This window comes from Oryzias melastigma, linkage group LG4, assembly GCF_002922805.2.
Source record: "Oryzias melastigma strain HK-1 linkage group LG4, ASM292280v2, whole genome shotgun sequence".
Lineage (NCBI taxonomy): Eukaryota > Metazoa > Chordata > Actinopteri > Beloniformes > Adrianichthyidae > Oryzias > Oryzias melastigma.
In genome coordinates this window covers 22,488,348-22,512,999 of record NC_050515.1, presented here as the reverse complement: position 1 = coordinate 22,512,999, position 24,652 = coordinate 22,488,348, and the positions used below count along the sequence as shown (strand labels likewise).

Here is a 24,652-nt window from a genome sequence, read left to right as displayed (position 1 = left end):
GTTTTAAAAATGTAGTTTTAGTCTGTTCAATGAATGTTTATCCTGTTTGACCCATGACCTATGGCGTGTTTGGGATTTTGGCCCCCTGTGTGATTGAGTCTGACACCCCTGATCAATGTTAACCATTTATTGCATTCTAGTTCATCTTTTTTGATACATGTATCGCACAGGCTATATTTCAATAACATTAAATTTGCGACTTGCTGTGCAGGCTTATTCCAAAATTTCCCAGGTTATTTTTAGAACATATCCCCTGCGATAAACGAGGGTCTGCTATATTTTAATTTTCTTTATATCCGTTGAAGACGCGACACACTCCTGTGGTCATCAATGTGTTTACTCGCCGAGTGATGTCATTCACACATGTGGACATTTCGTCACACACACCTGCTGTCCCGTTCTGGCTGATCTGCTTTTGGCATAGAGGGGAGGGGCCTGGTCCGGAGCGTTTTGGGTGATTTCATGCGGGGAAATACAGATGTGTTTACACTCGAGTGCCGCGCTGACGTCTCTATTAGCTCAGGTCTTCAGCCCTTCAGGGGAACTTTACGGCCCCCGCAGGCCCCTTGTTGACCTTCTGTTCTCTTGGGACACACAAACAGAAATATCTCATTCATAGACCCACACGTATAAGCAGGAGCGGCGCACACACATTTTCCCGATTTTAATTTCACGCCTGAGCGATCAGTGGGGCTTGACTGATGAATCTCCGAGACAAACGGGGAGGGGGTGAGGAGGTGCGGTCTAAGGGTTTTGGGGATGGGCGGGGATTCCAGGGCATTACTTTGCGTTCTATTGGCCGCCGTGTTCAGATGGGAGGAGGAGGAGGATGAGGAAGGCTGTGCAAACGCTTTCAGGGTGTGAAAAACTCAACATCTGGAGAGGCGTCCCCACTCCAAGACGCTGAAACTGCAATGCGGCCTGGTGGATGACATCACCACAAGGGCGGCGTTAGTTTGGTGGGTGGGCCAGGAGCGGCATCAGGTGGAGCAGAGCCTCGGAGGAGAGGATGTGAGCAGGTACACAGAGGTGTGGAAGCAGCCTCCCTCCCCACTGCAGTCGCGGACAAAGCTTTGTGGAGGACATGTCTCGCATGTCGTGGCAGAGAAGGCTGGAAGAGGAGGAGGTGCTGAAGGAGGTGATGAGGAGGAGTGAGTGGAAGGTCTTGAGACACCACTGGGAGGAGGAGGAGGAGGCGGACTTTACAGTTGAGTTGGGTTTTTATTTCCTGTAATGACAAATCAGATGAGAGCTGCCGCTCAGCCTGAGTTGAACTTTATAGGTTTGAATGTTCAGCCGTGACTTTCCTGCATCATTTTTATGCTTAAAATCTGCTAAGAACTAAAGTATTTGTTGTCATTTTCCCTCAAAGACAATTGAATAACTCACACATGTACAACTTTACTTGTATTTACTGTTTTTATAAAGTAGAGGAGCTCTCGGACAGACAGATAAATTATATCCTCACAGCTTCTAGGTGAGCAGCTGATGAGTCCTGACTACCTGTCCAGAATTTACCCAGCATCCCCTCAAATGCCACTCAGCCATCCATGTGTACGAAAAATGATCAATTAACTGGTGTGCGGATCAGGGCGGGCAAAACTCTTCATCTGTCTTCATCTACTTTTGATTTTTTTAACATATTTTTCATTATTGCTGGACTTTAAATTAATTTAAAATTATGTGAAGCACCAATTTTTTTTTTGTTTGTTTTTTTTGTTTTTCCCCCAATTTTTAGACCACTCTTGTCTTTCAGTGGCTCTTTGGAAAGGTGGTTTGAGAAATGAGTTCAGATAAAATATTAACTGAAACTTAATTTAAAAAAAAAAAAATCCGATTTGTTTAAGAAAAAGAAGTCAGACAGCTTTTGTTCTCAAACCGGCTTCTTGAAAACAAGACTTTTTTAAAAATTGTTTTGTGGTTCTTAAGACACTTGTTACTCTCACATTTGAGCTGAAGTGAAATGATATAGTAAAGAGGGAGTTCACTCCAAGAAATATTTCAAACAATCTTATAATTTGAGACATTTTCTTTAAATAAGCAAAAAGAACATTAGCAATTGGATAACAAAAGTGGCCTTATTAGAAAAACATGTTTTCTTATACTACAACAACAACTGGCTTTTGACACGCATTCAAGATTGCCTTAAATCTGAGTTCACGCTGGACAAGCAGGGAGGGGCTTCTTCATTTTTTCCTTTTCTACTGTTTGCTTACAGATGTGCGCCACCTACAGCTGGAAGATGCTTAGTGCAAAATGTCAAAGCGGTGAAATCTCATGAATCTTTCTCCAGGCTTTTTTTTTTACTCTTCTTCTCCAATATATGAACAACTTGGTGTCATATAATTCCGGTCGGGCACAAATCCTTATTATTAATTTCTCCTCCATAATCAGTTTTCAAGCAGGTGAAACATCTGTGAATAAAAAGGGACACCATCCTTCCATACGTCACTACTGAATTCGAGTCCATGATTTGTCAAACCGAGCTTAACTTGCGACGCACGTTTAATAGCATTTGCATTTTGTTCCTAAAGCTCAAAAATTTTCTTAAAAAATGTGAGTTGCTGCTCTTGAACGTGAGAGTTTGTACACAGAAGCTTGAAATGCGTATTTACTCACATTTAAATAGACTTTTGACTGGACTTTGTGAACATTGCCTTTAACAAACATTTTGCAATTGAAAAACTTTCCTGATAAGATTATTTTTTACAACACAAAAAGACAAATTTAATTGAAAAAAATGTCCTTCTACTTTAAGATTCGGTTTTCTCAGTGTTTTAAGACTCTATGGTTTAAAAAGTTCTGCCCTTTTGTTGACTGTAACAACATTTTACATTAATTTCAAGCTGTTGTAGTTAAAAACCTTCTTTTTGTTATCACTAATAGATCTCTCAGACATTCAAAAGGATAGAAAGCTATTTAGTTTGCTGACATGGCACAGACAAATCTACAGGAACATCTTTAAATTTATCAAAGATACACTCATCCATCTTCTTCTGGAGCATCTTCAAGCATCGGTCCTTCGCCCTTGTCCCCTTTGCCTAGCTATCCACTCCTTCATCTATCTATTCCTTTTTTTCATGTCGTGACCCCATTACCAAACTGGCAGGAGGCCGACCCACCTCTCCTCCTCTTACCTTTTATCTCTCCTCCACCTCTACACCTCTCCTCACCACTATCACCGCTCGGTCCTGCTGTCCCCTATCCTTCATCCATCCCCGCCGTGGTTCCTCGGTGACCTGCCGGGCGGTTGCCCCAGCAACACGCATCCAGGCCGTCCTTAGCTGAAACCCCCGGGATACCCAGTTAGACTCCTGTGGGTCATCGGGGCGAGAGCAAAGGCAGAGTGCTAACTCAGCGCTGGCGGGGTGCGTCTGAGAAAAGTTCATCCGCCCTGAACTCTCTCCACGGTCACAGTGTGTCAGATGCAGCCGCTCACATCTGGCTGTAATTGGCTGCCTGTGAACTGAGCTGGAAACATCACCTGCTGACACTCAAACAGGCATCAGTTCACTAAAAACCCATTTGATTCAAAGACACTTGATCAGGCCAAAAAAGGGAAAACCCTACACCATTAGATAAGACAAGCAGACTTGTTCGTCTTTTTTTGTGTTTGTGATCTGACATGTAATCTACCCTAATCTCAAATCAAAGACACTAAAGGAATCTAGATCCTGTCTAACACAGGAAGACCCAACTTAAAGCAATCTGCTTTTTATTTTTCAATAAGTTTGAATATTCAACTTCTGACCTCATATCATCATTGCAGTTTTAGTTGCAGTGCATGCTGGGATTACACTGAAGGAGTTGTATGTTGTCATAAGACAGGTCTGCTTGTTTTAGGTCCAGTTGATTCTTATTTCCATTCCTAATTTAGGTGCCTTTGGTAAGGTTATAATAGAAGTGATACCTTTTACTGAAGGGGACTTTTTCCATCCATCATCTGATAATTAGATTAACACCTCTGTGTTATTAAGAAATGTAAGAATGTTTCAACTTTAAAAATGAATATTAAGAAGTAAAATAGTCACCTATTGACAGCAGTATTTATTATAACAGCTTTGTAAGTAATTAAGTTACAATAGCTGTTGCTGTTTGTCAATCTAAATTAACCCAGACATTTAGGTGAAATTAAATTAGGGTTAAAAGACATGATTTGTTTTAATTTTCTTCTCAACTATCAATATGCTATCAAAAAAAGAACATACAAACATTAGAGCTAAATATTTAACTGATCATTTTTGTTTTACTGATTTTTTTTTTTTTACGAAAATTATTGGACAAATCCTGGATGTGATGGCACAATTAACCAATGCAGCTTTTGCAGTCTCATCATTTCATAAAAGACCTACAATACTAAAGACACCAAACAAAAGGGGCTCCTATCGATTTTTTCCCTTTTTTTAACACTTCTCACAAAAGTTTAAAAAAAAAAAGATCAGTATGTGTTTTCAGTGATATAAAAATCTCGGGTTAATTCATTTGCGAGCAGTTCTGTGTTTTCTCGGATCTGGTTCTGTCAGTAAACGTTCAATAGTCAGAGTAGATTCGTGAACCTTGATAGTTTCCAGAAAAACCTCTGAAACAGGAGGTGTCTTTAGCTAAGAAATGCTAAAAGTGTGGCCTGAGGCTCAGAATAGGGCCTTCATTCAAAATATATACACTTTTCATTTTAAAATGAATTAATAATTACTTTCTGCCATTCAGTTGATATTTATGTCATTTTTACGGTTTTAAAGAACCTGAAAAAAGAACAGTTAGCCTCTCGGCAATATCACATTATTAAATTTGGCTCATCTGAATAAAGTTTAGACAGTTTATTTTAGTCACAGGGATAAAGGTGGATGTGGAAAATAAAACCAAAGGTTTCAAATGATTGTTTATGTTACACTTAAAATGTGTTTCTTCTATTAGGGAGAAGGGTTTTTCTGATGTTTAAAATGCTCTTTTAGAATGAGTGTCTTTCCTCTCATTTTTGATCCATTCATCTGGTGCGGTGACTGTAGATAGAGGGAGGTGTTGTAGTGTCTGTGGTTTAAATCCCCGCTCATCCATTCACTTGATAAGTGTCAGTGGGAAAGACCATTGACTGTATAAGAGAATTGGACTGAGTGACCGCTTCCCCTCACATTGATAGATTTTGTGTAGCCTGGTTTCAAGTGGTGGGAGTGTTACCTTCCAACAAGCTCACCCCTGATTGGTTAAGGTGGTTAACCATAGAAACGTCAACTCAGACTAATTTGGGCCGATCACTGACATCGTCTGGCTCCAACATGGCTATGTCTGTGTCTTGAAAAAAGGTGACTGGTGTGACTTAATTTGGTTGGAGCAGGAAGCAAGCCGTTCACTCCAGTTCTCATGTACAGTCAATAGGCAAGCCACTAAGCTTGAATTAGCAAAAGAGAACCATTAATATGTTTGAAAGCTATCTATTATGATTTATTTAATGTTTTTTTCAAAGTTGTTTAACTTGTTGACTCAGTTCCCAAGTTAACTGGTGACTGTTTAAAAGTACAAATTTAAAAAGAACACTTTATGTATTTTTATTATCCACATCCTATCTCTTTTATGAATTTTAATAATGTAGGTTATTTTAAAATGTTTTGTTGTACATAATCATATTTTTTTTCCTTGTTTGATGTTGAAATTTGCTTCATAAATAAGCCACCCTACATGGGGGGCTCATGTTGACACGGCCACCATTAATAAATGTCTCTGCACTGAGTCCGTCCGCCAGCTGTCCATAACTCACGGCTTAAACACAGCCTGCTACGTGTTTAGAGTGCTCACACATGCACACTCCCCCTCCGGCCCTCATTACATTCATAAATAATTTATGGATTGAGGGTTACGGGGCCCCCGGGCCCCCCGCCTCAGTCAGCACGGCCCTGTCACCCAAACATGGCCACACCACATGCTTTGGTTACGAATAGCCTTTTCTTTTCTGTGTTACTTCTCCTGACACAAGCATACATTATGAACACATGCATGCCGACTGCAGTCATAAATACAGACGGGACCACATGTACACACATGGAGACCCCCCCACCCACCCCCTCAAGACTGAAACATGTTTCACGCTGCGCTCTTTGTAACTGTCACACACAAACACAATTCTGCGCCGGGGTCAGTCACTGCTGCAGCGGGCGGCTGAGTAAATTGCTTCGTCTCCACGCTGACAGTTATTTCATGGTGAATATCAGGGAGACGTGGAGGTCGCCTTGATTTAGATTTGCTCTCCGGAGTCACCAGAACTTGCGTGTCCTAGAACTGACTGTTGTGTTTGGTTTGTGAAGGACAAACACAAAGCTGCAGTGTCTCTGCTACACTTCATTCAAATGGAAGGGGAAAAAAAACTATCTGAAATGTCATTAAAAATAATTTCTGACATAAAAAACAGTTATTGTCAACAAAATGATCGTTCAGTTGAAACCTCACTTACTATTTTAGCAGATTTGATCTATTTGAAAAGAAAATAGGAAGAACTTGCAGGCCTGACCCAGAGTTGTGTCTGTTTCTGTTCTCAGGCCCACGAGCGCTCAGAGAGCGTGGAAGTGACCTTCGTCACTCAGCTCATCAAGAAGCTGATGATCATCATCGCCCGGCCGGCGCGTCTCCTGGAATGTCTGGTAAGAAATGACCAAACAGCAGGGCTCTATTTTTATCCAGTTTAAACTGATGGTAACATGAGGCAGGTGTCCTATTCCTTGTTTTAAAATTACAGCCAGCACACATATGATGTCCAAGTAATCCAAATCATCACTTACAATAAAGCTTGGGGAAAAAAAATGTAGTTTTTGATACTTCTCAAAATGTTATTTGATTCATGATTTATTGTGGTGCAATAAACATTAGTGTTGCTTTTCATTTTTTCTTTCTTTTCTGCTTTAGGTGTTTTCATTAGTACCGTTTTTGTACAATATCCAAATAATGTCCTAGGTTAAATATTCTCTATTAGTTATTTTTATTATGAATACTTAAAAATAAATAAAAATAAAATGTATAGCATTACCTGCAATAATAGTAATGCGAATGCTAGTATACCCTGAAACTGGCCACTGCGAATGCTAGAACTGCTGATGCTGATAACTGAAAACTCTAAAACTTGCAAAAAATAATAGCTGAATGCCAAATGACTCTGAAAAACCCCAATAGTAGCCATATTAGCCAGCATATTGTTAACATATTTTCCAAAATAGCTGAAAGAGCTGGTATAATGCTATTATAACAGCTAAATGCCAAAATAATAAAAAGAGCAGAGTAGATGCCAAACCAACCAAAACAGGTAGAATGCTGCTAAACTTCAAAGTATCCCAAAAAATCTTTTGTCGATTCCAAATTATCCAATACAGCTGGCATATGCGAGTCAAAATAGCCAGCATGTTGCTAAATATTAGCTAAATGCCAAATTAGCATAACAATCTACAGTAGATACCAAAATACTCTAGGCTTTTTCTTTTACAGTTCTATTCCAATAAAAGAAAGACTTCGTCGTACAATTCTGGCTAAGCACACACTGCAATTATGAATTCCTCCTCCATGATCAATTTTTAAACGTTTATTTAATGGGTGGTGTGATCGTTGCTTCAAACTCAAGTTAGAGTGGTCTGAAACCTTTCTGCCCTTCACGCCCTCACAAAACAGAACATCTTTACTTCAGACACTCTACACTTCAGGCTCAATAAGAAAATGGGCAGTTCGAGTGAAAACAAAAATCATAAAAAAGAGAGTGAGGAGGACAGAGGTGTAATTGGAGGAGCAGTGAAGGGTGAGGAAGAGGAGGACAAGCATGGAGAGGAAGCTGTCCCAGGGCTCACATGGCTGGTTTTGACTAATCACATGCAGGGGAGCTGTGACACCTAACACCACAGCTTTTTACAAATGGAAGTTCACAGATTAAATGGGGTTTTTGCAGGAAGACATCTGGGGGGAAAAGTCTGTCTTGAATGATCTATGCATGCCTGCATCTGCTGATGATTTGGAACTCATATTTGTTTTTATGTTGAAACCATGAGTTTGGGACAGAGGTTTGATGTCACACGAGTATCCCTAGGAATTTTTTATGTTGGACCGCCATGCTCCCCACAAGCTCTAACGTATCCTTCCTCCTCTGCAGGAGTTCGACCCCGAAGAATTTTACCACTTGTTGGAGGCAGCTGAAGGTCATGCGAAGGAAGGTCAGGGCATCAAGTCCGACATCCCTCGATACATCATCAGTCAGTTGGGTCTCACCAGGGACCCTCTGGAAGGTAAAACCACCAGAGTTTACATCAGAAAGGCTTTTTTTTTGTTACCTCTTGAATCTTTTTACTCACTGATGGTTTTTCTGTCCTCAGAAATGACACAGCTGAGCAGCTACGACAGCGGAAACCCAGAAACGCCAGAAACAGACGACTCAACTGATGTGAGTGAAATCAAAATTGAAGTGATTGATTTTAATTAAGCCTCATTCATTTCTGGATATTGCCTTTTTTTGTAATAAAATTAGTTTAGGTGGTCTAAAATAATCAATCAAAGGTGTATTTTTCATTTAAAAAAGGGTAAACTCTTACATTACAAACTAAAATAAAAGTATTTTTTGCCTAAAATTGAAAAAGAAAGGCTTGAATAAGTTAATCATTGAACTCTATGATTCAATAGTGTCACTTCTCAATGGAAATCAATTGAATTCAGTCAATCTGTGCTGTTGTTTTAGGGTCGAGGGACCACATTGCCTGCAGCGCCACCACAGACCAAAATCAAAACCCCTCGAGAAGAAGACTTTGAAAACATCAAGCTCATCAGTAATGGAGCATATGGGTATGAGTACACACCCCCCCCACAGCTTTTAACGAGCCGTTCAGCTCTAACTCTTTCTCTGTTTGGCTTTTGTAGTGCCGTTTATCTCGTACGACACAAAGAAACAAGGCAGCGGTTTGCCATGAAGAAGATCAACAAGCAGAACCTGATCCTGAGGAACCAGATCCAGCAGGCCTTTGTGGAGCGAGACATCCTAACGTTTGCAGAAAACCCCTTTGTGGTCTCAATGTTCTGCTCCTTTGAGACCAGGAGACACCTCTGCATGGTGATGGAGTACGTGGAGGGTAAGACCTCCCCTGCTGGAACCAGCCCACTGACTGTATATGAAAACTGGAGCTAGTCAGTGTGACATCACCCATAGAAAACCGACGTACTTCTGGCTCCAACGAAATGATTTCCAATTGAGTCTCCATTTTTTCGTTATACTAACTCCGCCATGTTGGAGTCAGATGATGTCAGTAAGAAGTGATTGGTCCAAATCGGTCTGACTCAATGTTTCTATGGCAACTGCTCTCACCAATTAACCCTTTAACACCTGAGCTTCAATGTTTATGTTCTTTGATTTACTGTAATTTTGTAATTGTTGGCACGATCAACGTGATTCCAGTAGATTCTGAAGGATAAAAGCGGTGTTAACGGGTTAAGAGTGAACTTGTTGGTAGGCCACACCCCTACCTCTTGAGCAGCAGTTTATAATTTGAAAACTTTACAGACAAAAAAATCATGAAAAAATGAGGATTAGCAAAAAACCTGTTAAAAAAGTATCAGAGCAAGATTTGTTATTCTGATAATAAATTATTATTTTGGCTTTTTAGAACCTATTTGGAACCCCAGGGGGTAGGGGGTTACTAAGTCCAGTTCTCAAATACAGTCCACGAGTCAGTTGTTGCTAGGATCCGTTCAGCAGCTCTAAGCTGTGTTTGTGTGCAGGTGGAGACTGCGCTACACTGCTGAAGAATATCGGAGCACTTCCAGTCGACATGGCTCGGATGTACTTTGCTGAGACCGTCCTTGCGTTGGAGTATCTTCACAACTATGGCATCGTGCATAGAGACCTTAAACCTGACAAGTAAGACAAAGAAAACAGAGGGCTTTGCATTTACCTTTAGATTGTGTTTGATGAGATTTTACTTTTTTTTTTTTCCTTTTTTGGGATGTTTATTGAATATTTATTTGGTCACAGTAGCTGTACAAAAACATGAAAAAGAAAAAAAAAACAAAAGTAATATCAGTAATCATATCACTGTATGTATATACTTTTCTTGATATACAGACTGTGTATATATGGTTATACTATATAAAACATCCAGGTATTACTAAGTATGTCTGCATAGATTCTTCACATAAATTCAAACTTTGCCTATTTTCCTCCAGTCTCCTCATCACCTCTCTTGGTCACATCAAGCTGACTGACTTTGGCCTCTCCAAGATTGGTCTGATGAGTTTGACCACAAATCTTTATGAAGGCCACATTGAGAAAGACACTAGAGAGTTTCTGGATAAACAGGTGCTCCCTCACGTTTCAAAGGATATATGCTGGTTTTGTCTCTTTAACATTAACATGTTAACATTTTTTTTTTTTATTCTGAAGGTTTGTGGAACTCCAGAGTACATCGCCCCGGAGGTGATCCTCCGTCAGGGCTACGGGAAGCCAGTGGACTGGTGGGCCATGGGGGTCATCCTCTATGAATTCCTGGTGGGCTGCGCTCCTTTCTTTGGCGACACACCTGAAGAGCTGTTTGGTCAGGTGATCAGTGGTGAGTAGATGTTTTGTTGTTCACTCTGTTAAACATTCATTTCAACATGTATGAGGTTTGCGCAAATTTAGGTGAGTCTTTCCACCTCAAAGGTGCAGTGAGAAAGATAAATTGCCAAAACAATATGGTCCTTGCAGTCCAGAACTGTCATAACAGACCAGGCCTCAACAGCGTTTGTCCATCTTATGTATGTCTGTTGATAGATCCCCTCTAATTGCAGGGAAAGCTTGAGAAAATCTGGATCAATCTTATTTTTACCCCTAAACCTTCACTTTCCACTCCAATCAATTAAGTCAAAGTCTAGGACCCTGAAATATAAAAGTCTCTACTCAAAAAAGTTGCATAAAGAAAGTGGAAATGTGTGTTTTTTTTTTATCGTGAACATCCATATTTATAAAGAAATGAATCTGCAGTAAACTTTAGAAAAATCTCACTTGATGTGTGGATCTACAGCAGACTCTCAGGCTTGAGAGTTTTGATTCTTCATCCTCATCTCCTTTAAATTCCCTCTGATGTCAGACCAAGTCCGTGATCCTACTGATCCTCCCGTGTCTCCAGTGACATACAGTATGGGCCTCCAGTGGGAGGGGGGGCTGTGTTCTCATCTGTTTCATGCTGTGAGGGGCTGGCATGTACACCAGGCACAAAAAATGACTACGAACTCATAAAAACAACATCATTGCTGGTTTCATAGATGGATCTAAAAAATAGTAAGCTTGTCTTAGTCACATGAAGCCTGAGGATCAAACAACAGGATTGTTTGTAGCCTGAAGACAGACGGTCGTGTTTGTGTGTTTCAGATGAGATCGTGTGGCCGGAGGAGGACGAAGCTCTGCCTCATGACGCTCAGGACCTCATCTCAAAGCTGCTAAGGCAGAACCCTCTGGAAAGACTGGGCACAGGTAACAAAAACATTTAAAAATACCTTCACCCTTGTGCGGTCCTAACATTACGTTTACTCCCCATGTCTTATAGGTCAAAGATTACTCACACTAGTAAATAATAAAGCAGCGTAATGAAATTTAAAATCTATTGTCAATGAGGAAACACTATTATTTCAAGTCAATTTGTTTAATCTGATTTTTTTTTGTTACACAATACAAAGAGTTGAGCACCAGTGAATTTGATACTTTTTTCAGCACAAACCAAATGTCATAACTTTTCCTTTCACAAACTAGAGGTTCATTATTGCTATTAAATAAATTTAGTCATTACTAATAAATTAATCGTATTGAAATGGGAAAAAACTGTTAACTATCTGGAATGTCTTTGTCAACGGTTTGTTCTTTTATATTTTTAGGAACACACAACAAAACAACAAATTGTTGCTTTGACTGTATGAAAAAAAATGTAAATCAACTATTTAGCACATGTACAACAGTATACATGTGCAAATTTGAAAAAAGGCTTTGCACATGTGCTGCTCAGAGCATTTTCCATCTATCAGTTCTTACTATGATGGTATCGTTGTTTTTTACCTCTCAGACTTTAACGCTAACTACTGTCTCTCCACACAGGAGGAGCGTTTGAGGTGAAGCAGCACGCCTTCTTCACAGATCTGGACTGGAACGGCCTGCTGAGGCAGAAAGCAGAGTTTATTCCTCAGCTGGAGTCCGAGGACGACACCAGTTACTTTGACAGTGAGTGTCAGAGTTCAGTGTAGGTGTCTGTGAAGTCAAAGTACGTTCTGAACTCCGTCTGCGTCCTTCAGCCCGCTCTGATCGGTACCACCATGTGGACTCTGAGGAGGAGGAAGACACCAATGATGACGAGCACGTGGAGCTCCGACAGTTCTCTTCCTGCTCGCCTCGCTTCAGCAAGGTACAGACAAAACTCCACGTACATGGAGCACGTACATGGAAATGTAGAGCTTCTCCACTGATGTGAGTTTTCTTTACAGGTTTACAGCAGTATGGAACGTCTGTCTTTGCATGAGGAGAAGAGGACTCCTCCTCCCACCAAGCGCAGCCTTAGCGAGGAAGGAGGAGACCGCGTGGACAGTCTGAGTGGACTCAAGTCCAGAGATCGGTCCTGGCTGGTGGGATCTCCAGAGATGTGAGTCTGTCTCCTTCAGAATGTTCTCTGCGTAGATGCTATCAGACTGATTCATTCTGGTTGTCCTGTCTTCAGTCTGAGGAAGCGCCTGTCAGTATCAGAATCCTCACACACAGAGAGCGACTCGAGTCCACCGCTGACGGTCCGGAGACGCTGCTGCTCCGCCATCATCGAGATGCCGCGCTTCGCTATCTCCTCTGAGGAGGAAGGAGGGTCAGGTAAAGCCAAAACAGCTGCTCACCTCCTTCCCCCAAGCTTCCAACAAGTTTTCTAGTGTCGGGATGTTTCAGATTTTTGGATTGATTTCTGTACCCATATAGATAAAGTTTTAATTGGTCTCTAAAGTCTCACCGCTGGTGTTTTAGGTGGAGCTGGCAGTCGGAAGAGTCCCGGCCTGCTGGGCCCGAATGCGGTGAGAGGCCCGCGAAGCGAGGAGCTGCCGCTCGCCATCCCAGAGCTGCCGGTGGAGAGAGAGCTGAAGCTGGAAGAGTCGCCCACCACACCAAGCTCCACCTGCAGCCAGCAGAGCAAAGCTACACTCACACGTCAGTGCACGCACACACACTACACACACTCTGAAATAGCAGGAAACAACAAAACTTTAACTTCTGCGTCTCAGTGGACGTCCTCCGAAGGATTTGTTTGTTCTTTCTTCTCGATCAAGTCAGGTTGAATTGTTCTCATGTAACAAAGATTTAAAAAGTCAAAAAGTCTTATTTTATAAAGATCATCTTTTCTGTATAATGTATTTGTATACAGACTCAAAGATATTAGCTCTAAATCTCACATACCTGCAGATGTAAACTCTTCAGCTTACTTAGCTCTCACTTTCTTCCTGCAGCGAGCAGCTCATCTGAAGTGACTGAACGAGCCAATGGCGCTGCGAGCGCCGGGGCCAAATCTTCAGCAGAGAGCGACTCTCCGTCTACCCCCAAGGCCATCAGCGACCTAGCAGCTCGCCGAGCTCGCCACCGTCTGCTGTCTGGAGATTCAGACAAGCACACGACCCCCAGCTCCAGACCGCTCAATAAGGTCATCAAGTCTGCTTCTGCCACCACACTGTCGCTGATGATCCCTGCAGGTCTGTGCGATTGAGCTTAAGAGCAAATGTTCTGTGGAAATGCATTTGAGGTTTAACTTTTGCATGTCTTCAGACCATCACGGAGCCTCGCCGTTGGCCAGCCCCATGTCTCCGCACTCGCAGTCGTCCAATCCTTCCTCCCGGGACTCCTCTCCGAGTCGCGACTTGTCTCCAGCGGTGATTAGCGTCAAACCCGCCATCACCATCCACAGAGCAGGGAAGAAATACGGATTCACCCTCAGAGCCATCCGGGTCTACATGGGAGACACCGACATCTACACTGTGCACCACATGGTCTGGGTGAGTTTGTCAGCACAGCAGAAGAGAAGTTTTAAATTAAGCTGTCTCAGACTTAAAAGTGAGAAATTTGTTCTCTGCATTTGACTCATCTCCTTGGGAATGGTGAGCTGCAGACACAGCTGCAATCTGGAACCATTTGGTGGTTTAAACCCCCAAACTCAACCACTTAATGTTGAGTGTCTAGCAGGGAGGCGTTAGAGTCTTTGGTATGACTCGGCAGTAGACTTGAACTTACTTTCTTCCAGTCTCTATCCTTTAATTTGGTAATAAAGCTACAAGTTATTTGATTCGGTGTGCCTCATGGTTCTACGTCAGACCTCTTTCTATTTTGAAAGTTCTATTACTGTTTTAGAAAAGTAGTTCTAACCACACTCCTCTCTGCTTAGCCTTTTTAGGATTTATTTAGGATTTATCTGTTCTCTGCAGCAGTTTTCATTTCATTTATAGATTTGTCTTGTTAAAAATGTTTTTTGTTTATCTGTATTTTATTTGGTCCATTATCTCTGCTCACTTTCAGCATGTAGAGGAGGGAGGACCTGCACACGAAGCAGGACTCAGAGAAGGGGACCTGATCACCCATGTCAATGGCGAGCCGGTCCACGGTTTGGTTCACACAGAAGTGGTGGAGCTCATCCTGAAGGTACGGAAACAACGAGGCCTTAACGAGGACGTTTTTTCACGGGGGTGTCATGTTCCTCAGAACTGCAGTGAAATCCTGGTTGTCATGTTTCTCTCTCGACTCAGAGCGGAGCCAAAGTGTCCATCGCTGCCACCCCGTTTGAAAACACCTCAATCAAAGTCGGCCCCGCTCGGAAAACGAGCCACAAGTCAAAGATGGCGAGACGCAACAAGAAGACGAAGAACAAGGAAGGACAGGACAGGTGGGTTATAGTCCATGTGTGCACCTGTGCAGGGGTCTCCAGTGTTAACCGATCGTCTCGCCTCGCAGTAAGAAGAGGACGTCTCTGTTCAGGAAAATCACCAAGCAGGCGTCTCTGCTGCACACCAGCCGCAGCCTGTCGTCCTTAAACCGCTCGCTGTCATCGGGGGAGAGCGGCCCCGGGTCTCCAACCCACAACCTGTCACCACGGAGCCCAACGCAAGGCTACAGGTCAACCCCTGACTCCGCCCACTCAGGTGAGACAGATTTAAATAATCTGGATTTTCTAAAAATCTTTAGTTCTGTTTTGCTTCTGAAAAGCTCATGAATATGATATTTTCCGTCTCTCAGTTGGAGGAAACTCCTCTCAGAGCAGCTCCCCGAGCTCCAGTGTTCCCAACTCCCCAGCAAGCTCCGGCCACATCCGGCCCAGCTCCCTGCACGGCCTCGCCCCCAAGCTCCAGCGCCAGTACCGCTCCCCGCGACGCAAGTCAGCCGGCAACATTCCCCTGTCCCCGCTGGCCCGCACGCCCTCACCGACCCCTCAGAGCAGCTCGCCACAGCGCTCTCCCTCACCCCTCCCCAACCACGCTCTGGGCCAGTCCGCGGCAGGGTCGTCTTTCCCCGTGAAGCTCCACTCCTCCCCCCCTCTAGTGAGACAAATATCCAGGCCCAAGAGCGCAGAGCCTCCGCGCTCTCCGCTCCTCAAGAGGGTGCAGTCGGCCGAGAAGCTCGCCACCTCTCTCTCCAGCTCCCCCTCGTCTCCCGCCGGGGTGGGGGCTGCAGTGGGGAGCCGCAAACACAGTCTGGACATCTCCCACTCGGACTTTAAGAAGGAGATTCTGCAGAGAGAACCGAGTCTACAGAGCCTTCAGGTGAGCCTCACTCACATCAGATGATTCCTAACTTCATACTAATGTGTTTAAGACACAATGACTTCACAGGTAGCAGTTCACAGTTTTACAGATGTTTCACTTTTGTTGCTTATTACAATGAAACATTTTTCTTTAAGATTTATTATCTAAACAGAAAATGAGAAACAATATTAATGCTTATTTGTCTATGAACACAATGAGCATTTCAAGCAGGAAGCTAGAGGCCCAGCTTTTTCAAAAAGGACTTCTGTGTCTGCTTTCGATTCTCAACGATTTGAATGCAGAAATACTCAAAAATTAAATTTTAACCTTAATTTTCTTTATATATGCCCTCCATCATCAGACAAATGCTACAAGAATATGTTAAAAACACTAAATACACCATTGTGATTGAAGTGTCTATATAAGCTGCCAGTTTTTTATTCTGACTGTTTGTTTTGTGTCGTTGGTCCTCAGGAGTCCGCCGGCGAGGCTCTGTTGTCCTCGGCAGGACGCTGCATCGAGAAGGGCAGCCTGCAGAAGCACTCCTCCTCCTCCAGGAAGTTAGGACGGCAGGAAGGGGACTCTGCTCTGGGCTCGGTGTCCGGCGCTCTCGGCCTGACGTCCGGGAAGAGCAAGCTGAAGGACAAGCTGTCGGCCATTCGCCAGGACAGAGCCGAGCGCCGGGAGTCGCTGCAGAAGCAGGACGCCATCCACGAGGTCGACTCCTCCGAGGACGAGACAGACGAGGGCTCTGAGGACAGCCAAGATGGACGCAGGGGGACCACCTTCACCCCTCCCCCACTGCTAAGGCCCACCACTGTTAGGACGGGTCCTGGGGGCACCCTGCCCTCCCTTTGCCTCTCCCCCTCCACCCCGCACGCCACATTCTCCCACACCGGGCCCTCAGTGGTCAGCAGGCCTGCCCCCTCGCTTCCAGAGGTGAAACCCAGCCAGAGCCCCCCCTCCGCAGGAGAAAAAGATAGAGGTTCCTCTTCGTCTGTGGTGGGATGGACAGCGCAGGATAAGAAGGGTCCAGAACCAGGCTGTTCTACAAAACCCGGCAAGGCTCCCCTCTCTTTCTCCACTCCTGGTAGCGCCTTCATCTCCGTCAGCAAGGACTCCCTCAAAGCCACCCCCCCAGTGGACTCAAAGAGCCTCAAAGCCGATGAGCAAGACAGCTCGAGAACCACGGCCCCTTCTACGCAGAGCGCCTCAGGTTCCCCCGACTCCAAAACCTCCGGCGGCGCAGAGAGCCGGGACGCCTCCCGCTCCTCCTGCTCCTCCCCAGGAATCCCCAAAGAGAAGAAGGAGGCAGACAACCGGAGACTCTGCGCCGCTGTGGCTGCTGCAACTCAGGGTGGCTCCTCTCTGTCTAGCTCCGCCTCAAGCTCCTCTGCTCCGCCCACTGAGAGCAGCGTGGACAAAGTAGTGTCCCAGCTTGCAACAGTAGCCAAGAGCGTGCTGAGCCCTGTCATGCTGGGCTCATCTGTAGACAGAAGTCAGAAACCCAAAGGAGGTCCTGCGATCGCTCCTCCCTCTCACCCCCTCCCCGCCGCCCCCCTACAGGTGGACGATTCTCCGTTGCCTCACAGTTCCCCGACTCGGCAGAGGACTGAGCGCGGCGCGTCTGTGAACCAATCCTCCGGCGGCTCCCTCAGCACAGGCCCCGCCCCCTCCTCAGCGCCTCAGTCCCTGCAGGGGCGCTCCGACCCCCCCACAGCGTCCAACGCCACTAGCACAGCGTCCGCCTCCTCTCAGCCGGGAAAAGCGAGCAGCAAGAAGACATAGCAGAAACTGTCCCGACATAATGCAGAGGAAACGCCGCTCAGTGCTGTTCAGAGTTCCAAACTCACACAACGCTGCATGCTCAGAAGAAACCCACTCGTGCTCCAATCAGCGGGCAGAGAGCCAGCACGAGGGCTGCAGCCACTTCCTGTTTCAGACTAAACATTCACCTTGTTTTGCTGCAAACATGTGCGGGGCTGCAAACACAAAGAGCTCAGAAACCTTCCTCATGGGGTCAGGAAGTGTCCTAATGAATGCACCTCTCCTCCTCACCGCAGATTTCAGGTGTTTTCCCTGAGCGCAGACTGCAGGTGCAGTCCAAACACTGAGGTTAGTTTCTAGAAGAATCCCCTCATCTGCAGGTGCATAAAGCCTCATTTTCCTCAAAGGTCTGACAATTGAAGGCTAAAACATCTCAATAAAACGTTTAAATAACAAATGCAGCCTGAAATTATCTCTAACCTCCACCAGGGGGCAGCTCCTCTGTTCTTATAATTGATTTTGGTCAAATTAAACACTTTCATTCTCAATTCATCTCCATTTAGGAGTGAGGATTAAAACGCGGAGGAGTTACACTGTGATTGACAGACTTTTATCCAATAGGAAAAGAGGAGCAACTCCTTCTCTGGAGTCCTTTAATATTAAAATAAAAGCTTATGCTTTTATTAAGTCAAAGTAGAAAAATGTCATCCATCTCAGCTGCTCCTTCACTTACTTGATGGAAAGAAACCCAAACGGATCAGAGTTTGAACTGACAAAAGCTTTGTGTTTGCAGCCTCCACCAGCCTCTGCTGCAGCTTCAGTTTGGACCAACTAGCTGTGTTTTTATCAGTGAAGTTTTCACTTTACTTTGTGTGTTTAGAAGAGAGCAATTGTGTGGTCATCTGTGTGTGTGTGCAGGACGGTGATAAAAACATCACTTTTCTCTATATTTGTCAGATCCAGACTCTGTTGTCATCTGCTAAAGTCTGGTTGTTTAAAGACGGATCAGCCGTTTTGTCACAGGACTGTGTGTTCAAGTGTAGCTGTGTATCTGTTTTATACCCAGAGTGTGTGTGTGCGTGCGCGTGTGTGTGTTTTGGATTTTAGGCGCTCTGCTCCTGCCTGTGTCAAACTTCTGCACAAACGTTGATCTCCTCTGTGTCGTCCTACATTTTTGTTTGCTCGGTTTTCGTCCCGACTGCTGCTCCTCCCCGAAAGGAAATGCCGTTTCCTGCAGTTTAGAATTCAGCTTCTGCCGTCGAGGAAATAATAGTTTTGAGTTGAAGCTCGCCAACTCCGAACCGACTTTGAAGCGGATTCCGTTTCATGTTTACATTTGTTCTCTGTGTGTGTCTCGCCGTCGGTGGGTCTTGTTGCCGGTAGCGACCGCGGCTCCTCCAGCGGGCGAGTCAGTCAGCGAGGACGATGAGGGTGTTGATGAGGAAGACTTGTCAGTGGAGAAAGTGCGCCGCCTCCTCCTCATTGTAGATCTTCACAGCCGACTCTTTGAGCTGCACGGAAGCAGAAGGAAGACAGGTCAACTCTCCAAAGAAGATGTTAGGAGGTCACGCCATGACCAGATGTTCAGGTAAAGTCAGCTCCCATTGGCACCGCAGTCACACACAAGTTCTTTTCCTCTCTAGTGTAAATACATCACTGTGTGTTTAGTGTTTACCCTACAAGAAATGACACAGGAGTCCAGAAATTAGTCCTCCAGTGTCGGTCCTGAAACCCCTCAGAGATCCACGTGTGCTTCTAAACAACTCCACACCTAAGTTGTACTCACCTCCAAACCAACACAAGCCAAAGGTCGTTTCTCACTCGTCTGTCTGTTTTGGGACTGAAATCCTCCTGTAACGAGTCAAACGTCTGATCCTCGACTCCAAAATAAGAAAGGACATTCAAAATCGAAAAAATGGGTGAAGAAGATCCTGGATTCAGTTAAAAAGCTTTAAAACAAAAAGTGAAACAGACAGAATCGCTGCAGACAGTGAACACATACTATGGAAACGTCACTAAATTCATTTTTTTAATTATTATGGTGAAGGTAAACCCGTCCGGTTTTTAGCGGGATATTTGATGTCGGGGCGTCTTCAGGAGCTGCTGTCTGTGAGGCACAAACGCGACAGGGTCATGTGACGCGAAGGTGCGGCCAGGTACGAGGTCTCAGCAAGGGCGACCGGAGTTTTCAGCAGACTTGAACCGACTCGACCCCTGCAGGCGAGTCAGAGTGTCTGAGTGAGGAAGAGGAGGACGAAGGCTGGGAAGCAGAGGATCCATGGCTAGAGTTAAACCAGTGCAATATCTTTTTATTGTGGTAAAGCATGTTGTTGTCAATCTTACCTTACAACAATAATAAAGTGTTTTTTTTAATCAATGTGTCATCTATTCTTTCATTTTAGGAGCTTAGTCAGCCTAAAAAAGTGTTTTTCCTCCAAGATTAGAAAAAATTAAATCCAACAAATGAACAAATTGTGATGAATACAAAAATATGTAAAAAAAAAAAAAAAGTGTTTTTTGTTGTTTTAATGTGTCAACACTTCCCAACATAATCCAGAAAGATCTGGAATATTTATATGAATATATGAAATGATCTAATTCTATGCTAAATTTAAGCGTAAGAAAGGAGATAAATGTTATTTACACCAAAATAACTGATAGTATATGACAAAAAAAGGAAAGACTATAGTAAAAAAGCTAAGATGAAAATATGGTCTTGAATTTGGTGGACAGTATTGGGTTTTTTTAGTAAAGACATAACATTGATCAGCTTCTGGTCAAGGGTGGGCGGGGCAGCACCCTCCTTTTTAATTAAATCTGCCCTTCAGGGTGGATTAGAATAAAGGACACAATGTGACATTCAAGTTAAAAGTTCTTTCAAACTTACTCGCTGCAGCGTTTGAATCCCTCAATGATCAGCCATTTCAAAAAGTAAAACTCATGAAAAATTAACAATATGCATAAATAGAAATATTTCAAGCTTTTGGTTCTTTAATTCTCATTTTATTGTTGGTTGCTTATGGATAACTAAACCTAATATTTAAAGGTTTCAGAAACATTTAGTATTAAGAAGTTTTTTTCTTGATTGCAATTGGCTAAATTCTATTATAAGCCGTTGTAAACTCATGGCAGCACTGTTGTAGGACATTTTTGGAACACTTTCTTGCTTTTTTTAAATACAGACTGAAACAAAATGAACAGATTAGTGTATTTGATCAAAACGTTGTGTTTCATACTTTTTAATAACTATTTGAGACCCTTTTCCTATTCACATGGTTTACATGAGGAATTGTACAGTGAACATTTAATAGTAAATAATTCATAAAATTTCATATGAACTCAGATTCATCATTGACAAATGCTTTCTTTTCCAGGCAAACTTTTCCTTCATTTTATTTTTTATCTTCAAAACCAAAATTCATGATAATTTTGAAATTAAATTTGTAATTAGTATCTATCTATGATTCAAAGAATGCAGGCCGATTGATTGTCTCTCGCATATTTTCACCTCACTAAACCGTCTTTAAAAAAAACTTTGGACAGCCCTGCTCCAAACTATTAGGCACCAGTCCAGTTTTTTTCCTACTTAGCTTTGGTTTGATATAATATGTGATTCTGGAGTGGGTTGACGCAAAGATTGTGAGATTTATAGTTCACGTCTTGTGTTATTAGTCTGTCTGGTGGCTCTTGATGTAATGACTCAATCTAAGTCCTCAGTTAGTGATGATCTCCCCAAGTCTCAAATAGATTTCACTTGACAGTCATCTCCAGTGATCTGAATCTTTTCCTCCCACATCTTTTAACTCAATTTTCTGTTAGTATGCTTGAATGCAGCACTCTGTGAACAACCAGCTGAATCAGCCATTACTTTATGGTTTTTCTGCATGGTGAAGACTTTCTGGACTTCTGTCAAGTCTGATGATCCAGACACAGACGGCTCAGAGTTTTAATTTTTTTTTATTTTACCCCATTGTCCTAATTTTCTGAGACACTAAATTGACTTTTTTTTACCTGTGAGCAAAAGCATCAAAGGGAAAAGAAATAGAGGCTTAAAATGTTTCAATCTTTGCGTAATAATTGAATCAAATGTGAGTTTCACTTTTTGATTTGGCTTTCAAAAATATTGTGATGCTCCTGCGTTCTTCCACTTTATTTTTGTATGTTTACTTTGGTCATTATCTGTACTTTTTCTACAATTGTATTAGTTTTATAGCTTTGAGAAGGTCTCTCAGGTGATCTTCATGTGGACAGGTCTCCCGTCGTCATGGTTGTTCATAATGTAAGGTGCAGGTTTACGAAAAACAATATAAATGATGAACGGAATATTTACAAGTAAAGCTGAGGCTATTAATATTTGTGAAATAGCATGTTTGCTATGACTTTTAGATGTTTTAATCACAGCTGTTCAAAGAAACCAGAAGTGTCTGTGACCAGAGTGACAAAGAAAAAGCCTGGAGGCCAAGAAATGACATCAGTAGAAGGTTTGCCTCAGCAGATGTGATGTTAAATGGCCCCCTCCCCTCCATTTTCCAGTCCATGCCAAGCGTTTGATCCTTAGTCATTTGTCCTCATCATGTCCGGCTGCACTTCCAGGGAGTGAGGCAGAGCCGATAAGTAGCAGTAAATTACCTGTAAACTCATTTTCTCACCAGCTCTGCGCAGAATCACCAAAGTGGCCTCATCCAGTCAGTAAAGTTGTGGTTTTGCAGCATCGAGCTCCTTAATGGGCCTTCAAATGGGCCGGCGGGCTGCTGAATGAGCGCCTCTGGCCTCACTCTGTCTCCTCGGGAGATTTCAGTCATTTTAATGGTGTCGAGAAGCAGCTTCAGCCGGCCTTGTGAGGCGTTTATGAAGGTAATAGGTAATCTGTGCGGCTCTGCAGGATGACATGGCTGTAAAATGAAGCTCCATTAGCTTTCAACATCGCTGCCTGTGCACCGGGGGAGCCTTGCTCTCCTTCCTCTGGACGGCCGGGGTTAAGGGTCGCAGCGCCTGATTTAAACACTGATGCATTCTGTGATAATTGGGCCCTTCTCGCTTCCTTCTCTGTCTTGATTTCTCTCATCCATCCAGGGGGGGGTGGGGTGGAGCTGTCAGAGCTGAGGAGAAGAGCGAGGGCCTCTCCTTCTTGCCTGGGGGTCCTGAGGGGACAGGGGTACACATGTTGGCGGTGAGGGGCTCTGACAGCGGGCGTCCTGTGACAGGAAGCTGGAACGGAGTGATGAATTGCCGGCTCCGCCTCACGTTGACACGGCTCTACATGAGCGCGCAGACTCATTCCAGGAGGAGCGAGGAGAAGGGCGGAGAGGAGAAGGTGGACGGAGGGAAACGAGACCCAGAGATATCGACTCCCCGCTCTCAGACTGGGCCATCCGTCACAAACGAGCTGAAACCGTCACTGAACTGACTGCTGCCTGTCAGGGGTCTATAGAGCTGTCAGACCCCCACAAAAGACTAGAAACAAGTATTTCTAATGCCAAGCCTTTTATCAAATGGAGCTCAGAGCGACTTTTCTCGTCTAAAATTCCAATTTTCCATCAGGTGTTCACCTTAAATCTCCTTTTTAATGTCTATTTTTTACTAAGTTTGGTATAACTTCCTATATTTAAAACAAAAAAAAGAGTTTCAGGTGATTTTCATTCATTAAAGTCACAATCTGATCGAATTTGATCTATTAAGCACTTCCTAGACATAGTTTCTACAGAAGCCCCACCCCTACAACCTGTCATCCCTCCTGACCTAGCATTAGCGATGCAACAAAATTGGTGAGCGATGTTGGAGCTATCCAGCCGTACAGTTTTGAGCCAGATACCAATTCAGAGGAAAATGGCAAATATGAATCTAGTCGTCTACAAGTGGATGCATCAGAATGGAGCAGAGCACGGAGTTTGTGCCCCGCCCACTGTATTTGTGACATCACAACTACAATCTTTCTCAGGCTGCTTTTTTTTGTCTGCTACTAATTCACAACAAATTGAATAAAAAATGCAGGTTATTTTTTTTTAACCCTTGTGCTATCATAGGCATGTTTACCAGACCGCACACTGAACTTTTTTTTCAAGGATTTTTTTTTATCTTCACAGGCAAACATGAAATCCAGTCCACCTTTGCCATGGGAGGGATCACACATCAATGTATGGGTGGGGTCACCTGGACCCCATAAGAGAGCACGAGGGTTAATATACATCATCAGAAAAAGAACAAGCTTTCATCAGAGTGGGTCTTTCATGCTTCAGAACAGGTGCTGAATTCTAGCACAAACTACAGACTTTATCTCCCCGTGCTGCTTCTGCTCCATCCGTCTATATTAGGAGGATCTCAGCGTCTCCGTGACACATCTTTTTACCCCGTTTGGTTGTCCGGGACCTTTTCTGTATGTAAATGAGTGTGTTCAGGCGCAGCAGATGGATGCAGAGCAGGTGAGATTCATCACCGTTCTCTGCATTCAGTAAATACCAATCTTCTTGTTTGCACCAACAGTAGCGGTGCAGGGGTGTGATGAATGAGGCGGCGGGGCTTCGGCTCTGAGGCCGCTCCGCAGAGGGCCCGGTCGCCCCCTCACGGCTGTTTTGACTCGCTCTTGCCTGATTAGATCGCCGTCGCGGGTGAAGCCGAATGAAATGAAATCACAACACGTGAAACTCTGGTAGCCTGGTGTGTCGGCACAGGAACGGGTTAAAGGTATCCTGCTGCATAAGTGAAATTACTCGTGTTTTTCATGTATTCATGTCTGAAGATTTTCTTCTTCATCTTACAAGATTAAGATCTATACTTCACACACCGAGCTCTCTGTGTCAGGAAGGACAGGACCCAGAGGATGAGGCGAGGGTTCAGGGATTATGCATTTTTTACCAGATTTAGCCATGTCAGCGCCCTGACTGATTATCTTTTTAGTAAAACAATATTAGAAATTATTAGGATTTAATAAGAAAATCCTGATATTTAAAGAGATGGATTTCACTCTCAGTAAGCTACATAAAAGCAAACATATCAGGCATTACCAAATATTCAAAAGATTCTACATCACAAATTAAAGTTAAAACTAAAAATTTTCATTTTATTTACCTTACTGAGCAAGTTATTGATCTTAGTGTTCAACCTCTGCAAGATAGCAGGTTCAGTTCCCACCCATGTGTTGAGGTGTCCTTGTGCAAGA

The 24,652-nt window shown here is 43.6% G+C and overlaps 1 protein-coding gene across 8 annotated transcripts in view; it reads left to right on the top strand.

Moving 5' to 3' along the window:
• The window catches only part of mast2 (microtubule associated serine/threonine kinase 2), a 169,870-nt gene extending 150,001 nt beyond the window's left edge, over positions 1-19,869 (top strand). For all 8 annotated transcript variants that reach the window (XM_036211612.1, XM_024278302.2, XM_024278301.2 and 5 more), the window contains 21 exons: positions 6,528-6,629; positions 8,117-8,249; positions 8,337-8,404; positions 8,696-8,799; positions 8,875-9,083; positions 9,730-9,868; positions 10,174-10,306; positions 10,391-10,556; positions 11,357-11,458; positions 12,074-12,196; positions 12,268-12,377; positions 12,457-12,611; positions 12,687-12,829; positions 12,977-13,156; positions 13,453-13,692; positions 13,766-13,992; positions 14,510-14,632; positions 14,737-14,873; positions 14,942-15,129; positions 15,224-15,747; positions 16,204-19,869. In XM_036211612.1, the coding sequence (XP_036067505.1) occupies positions 6,528-6,629; positions 8,117-8,249; positions 8,337-8,404; positions 8,696-8,799; positions 8,875-9,083; positions 9,730-9,868; positions 10,174-10,306; positions 10,391-10,556; positions 11,357-11,458; positions 12,074-12,196; positions 12,268-12,377; positions 12,457-12,611; positions 12,687-12,829; positions 12,977-13,156; positions 13,453-13,692; positions 13,766-13,992; positions 14,510-14,632; positions 14,737-14,873; positions 14,942-15,129; positions 15,224-15,747; positions 16,204-17,517 (4,620 nt within the window). In that variant the 3' untranslated portion in view covers positions 17,518-19,869. The remainder of the gene's footprint in view (positions 1-6,527; positions 6,630-8,116; positions 8,250-8,336; positions 8,405-8,695; positions 8,800-8,874; positions 9,084-9,729; positions 9,869-10,173; positions 10,307-10,390; positions 10,557-11,356; positions 11,459-12,073; positions 12,197-12,267; positions 12,378-12,456; positions 12,612-12,686; positions 12,830-12,976; positions 13,157-13,452; positions 13,693-13,765; positions 13,993-14,509; positions 14,633-14,736; positions 14,874-14,941; positions 15,130-15,223; positions 15,748-16,203) is intronic.
• Positions 19,870-24,652: the final 4,783 nt, after the last annotated feature.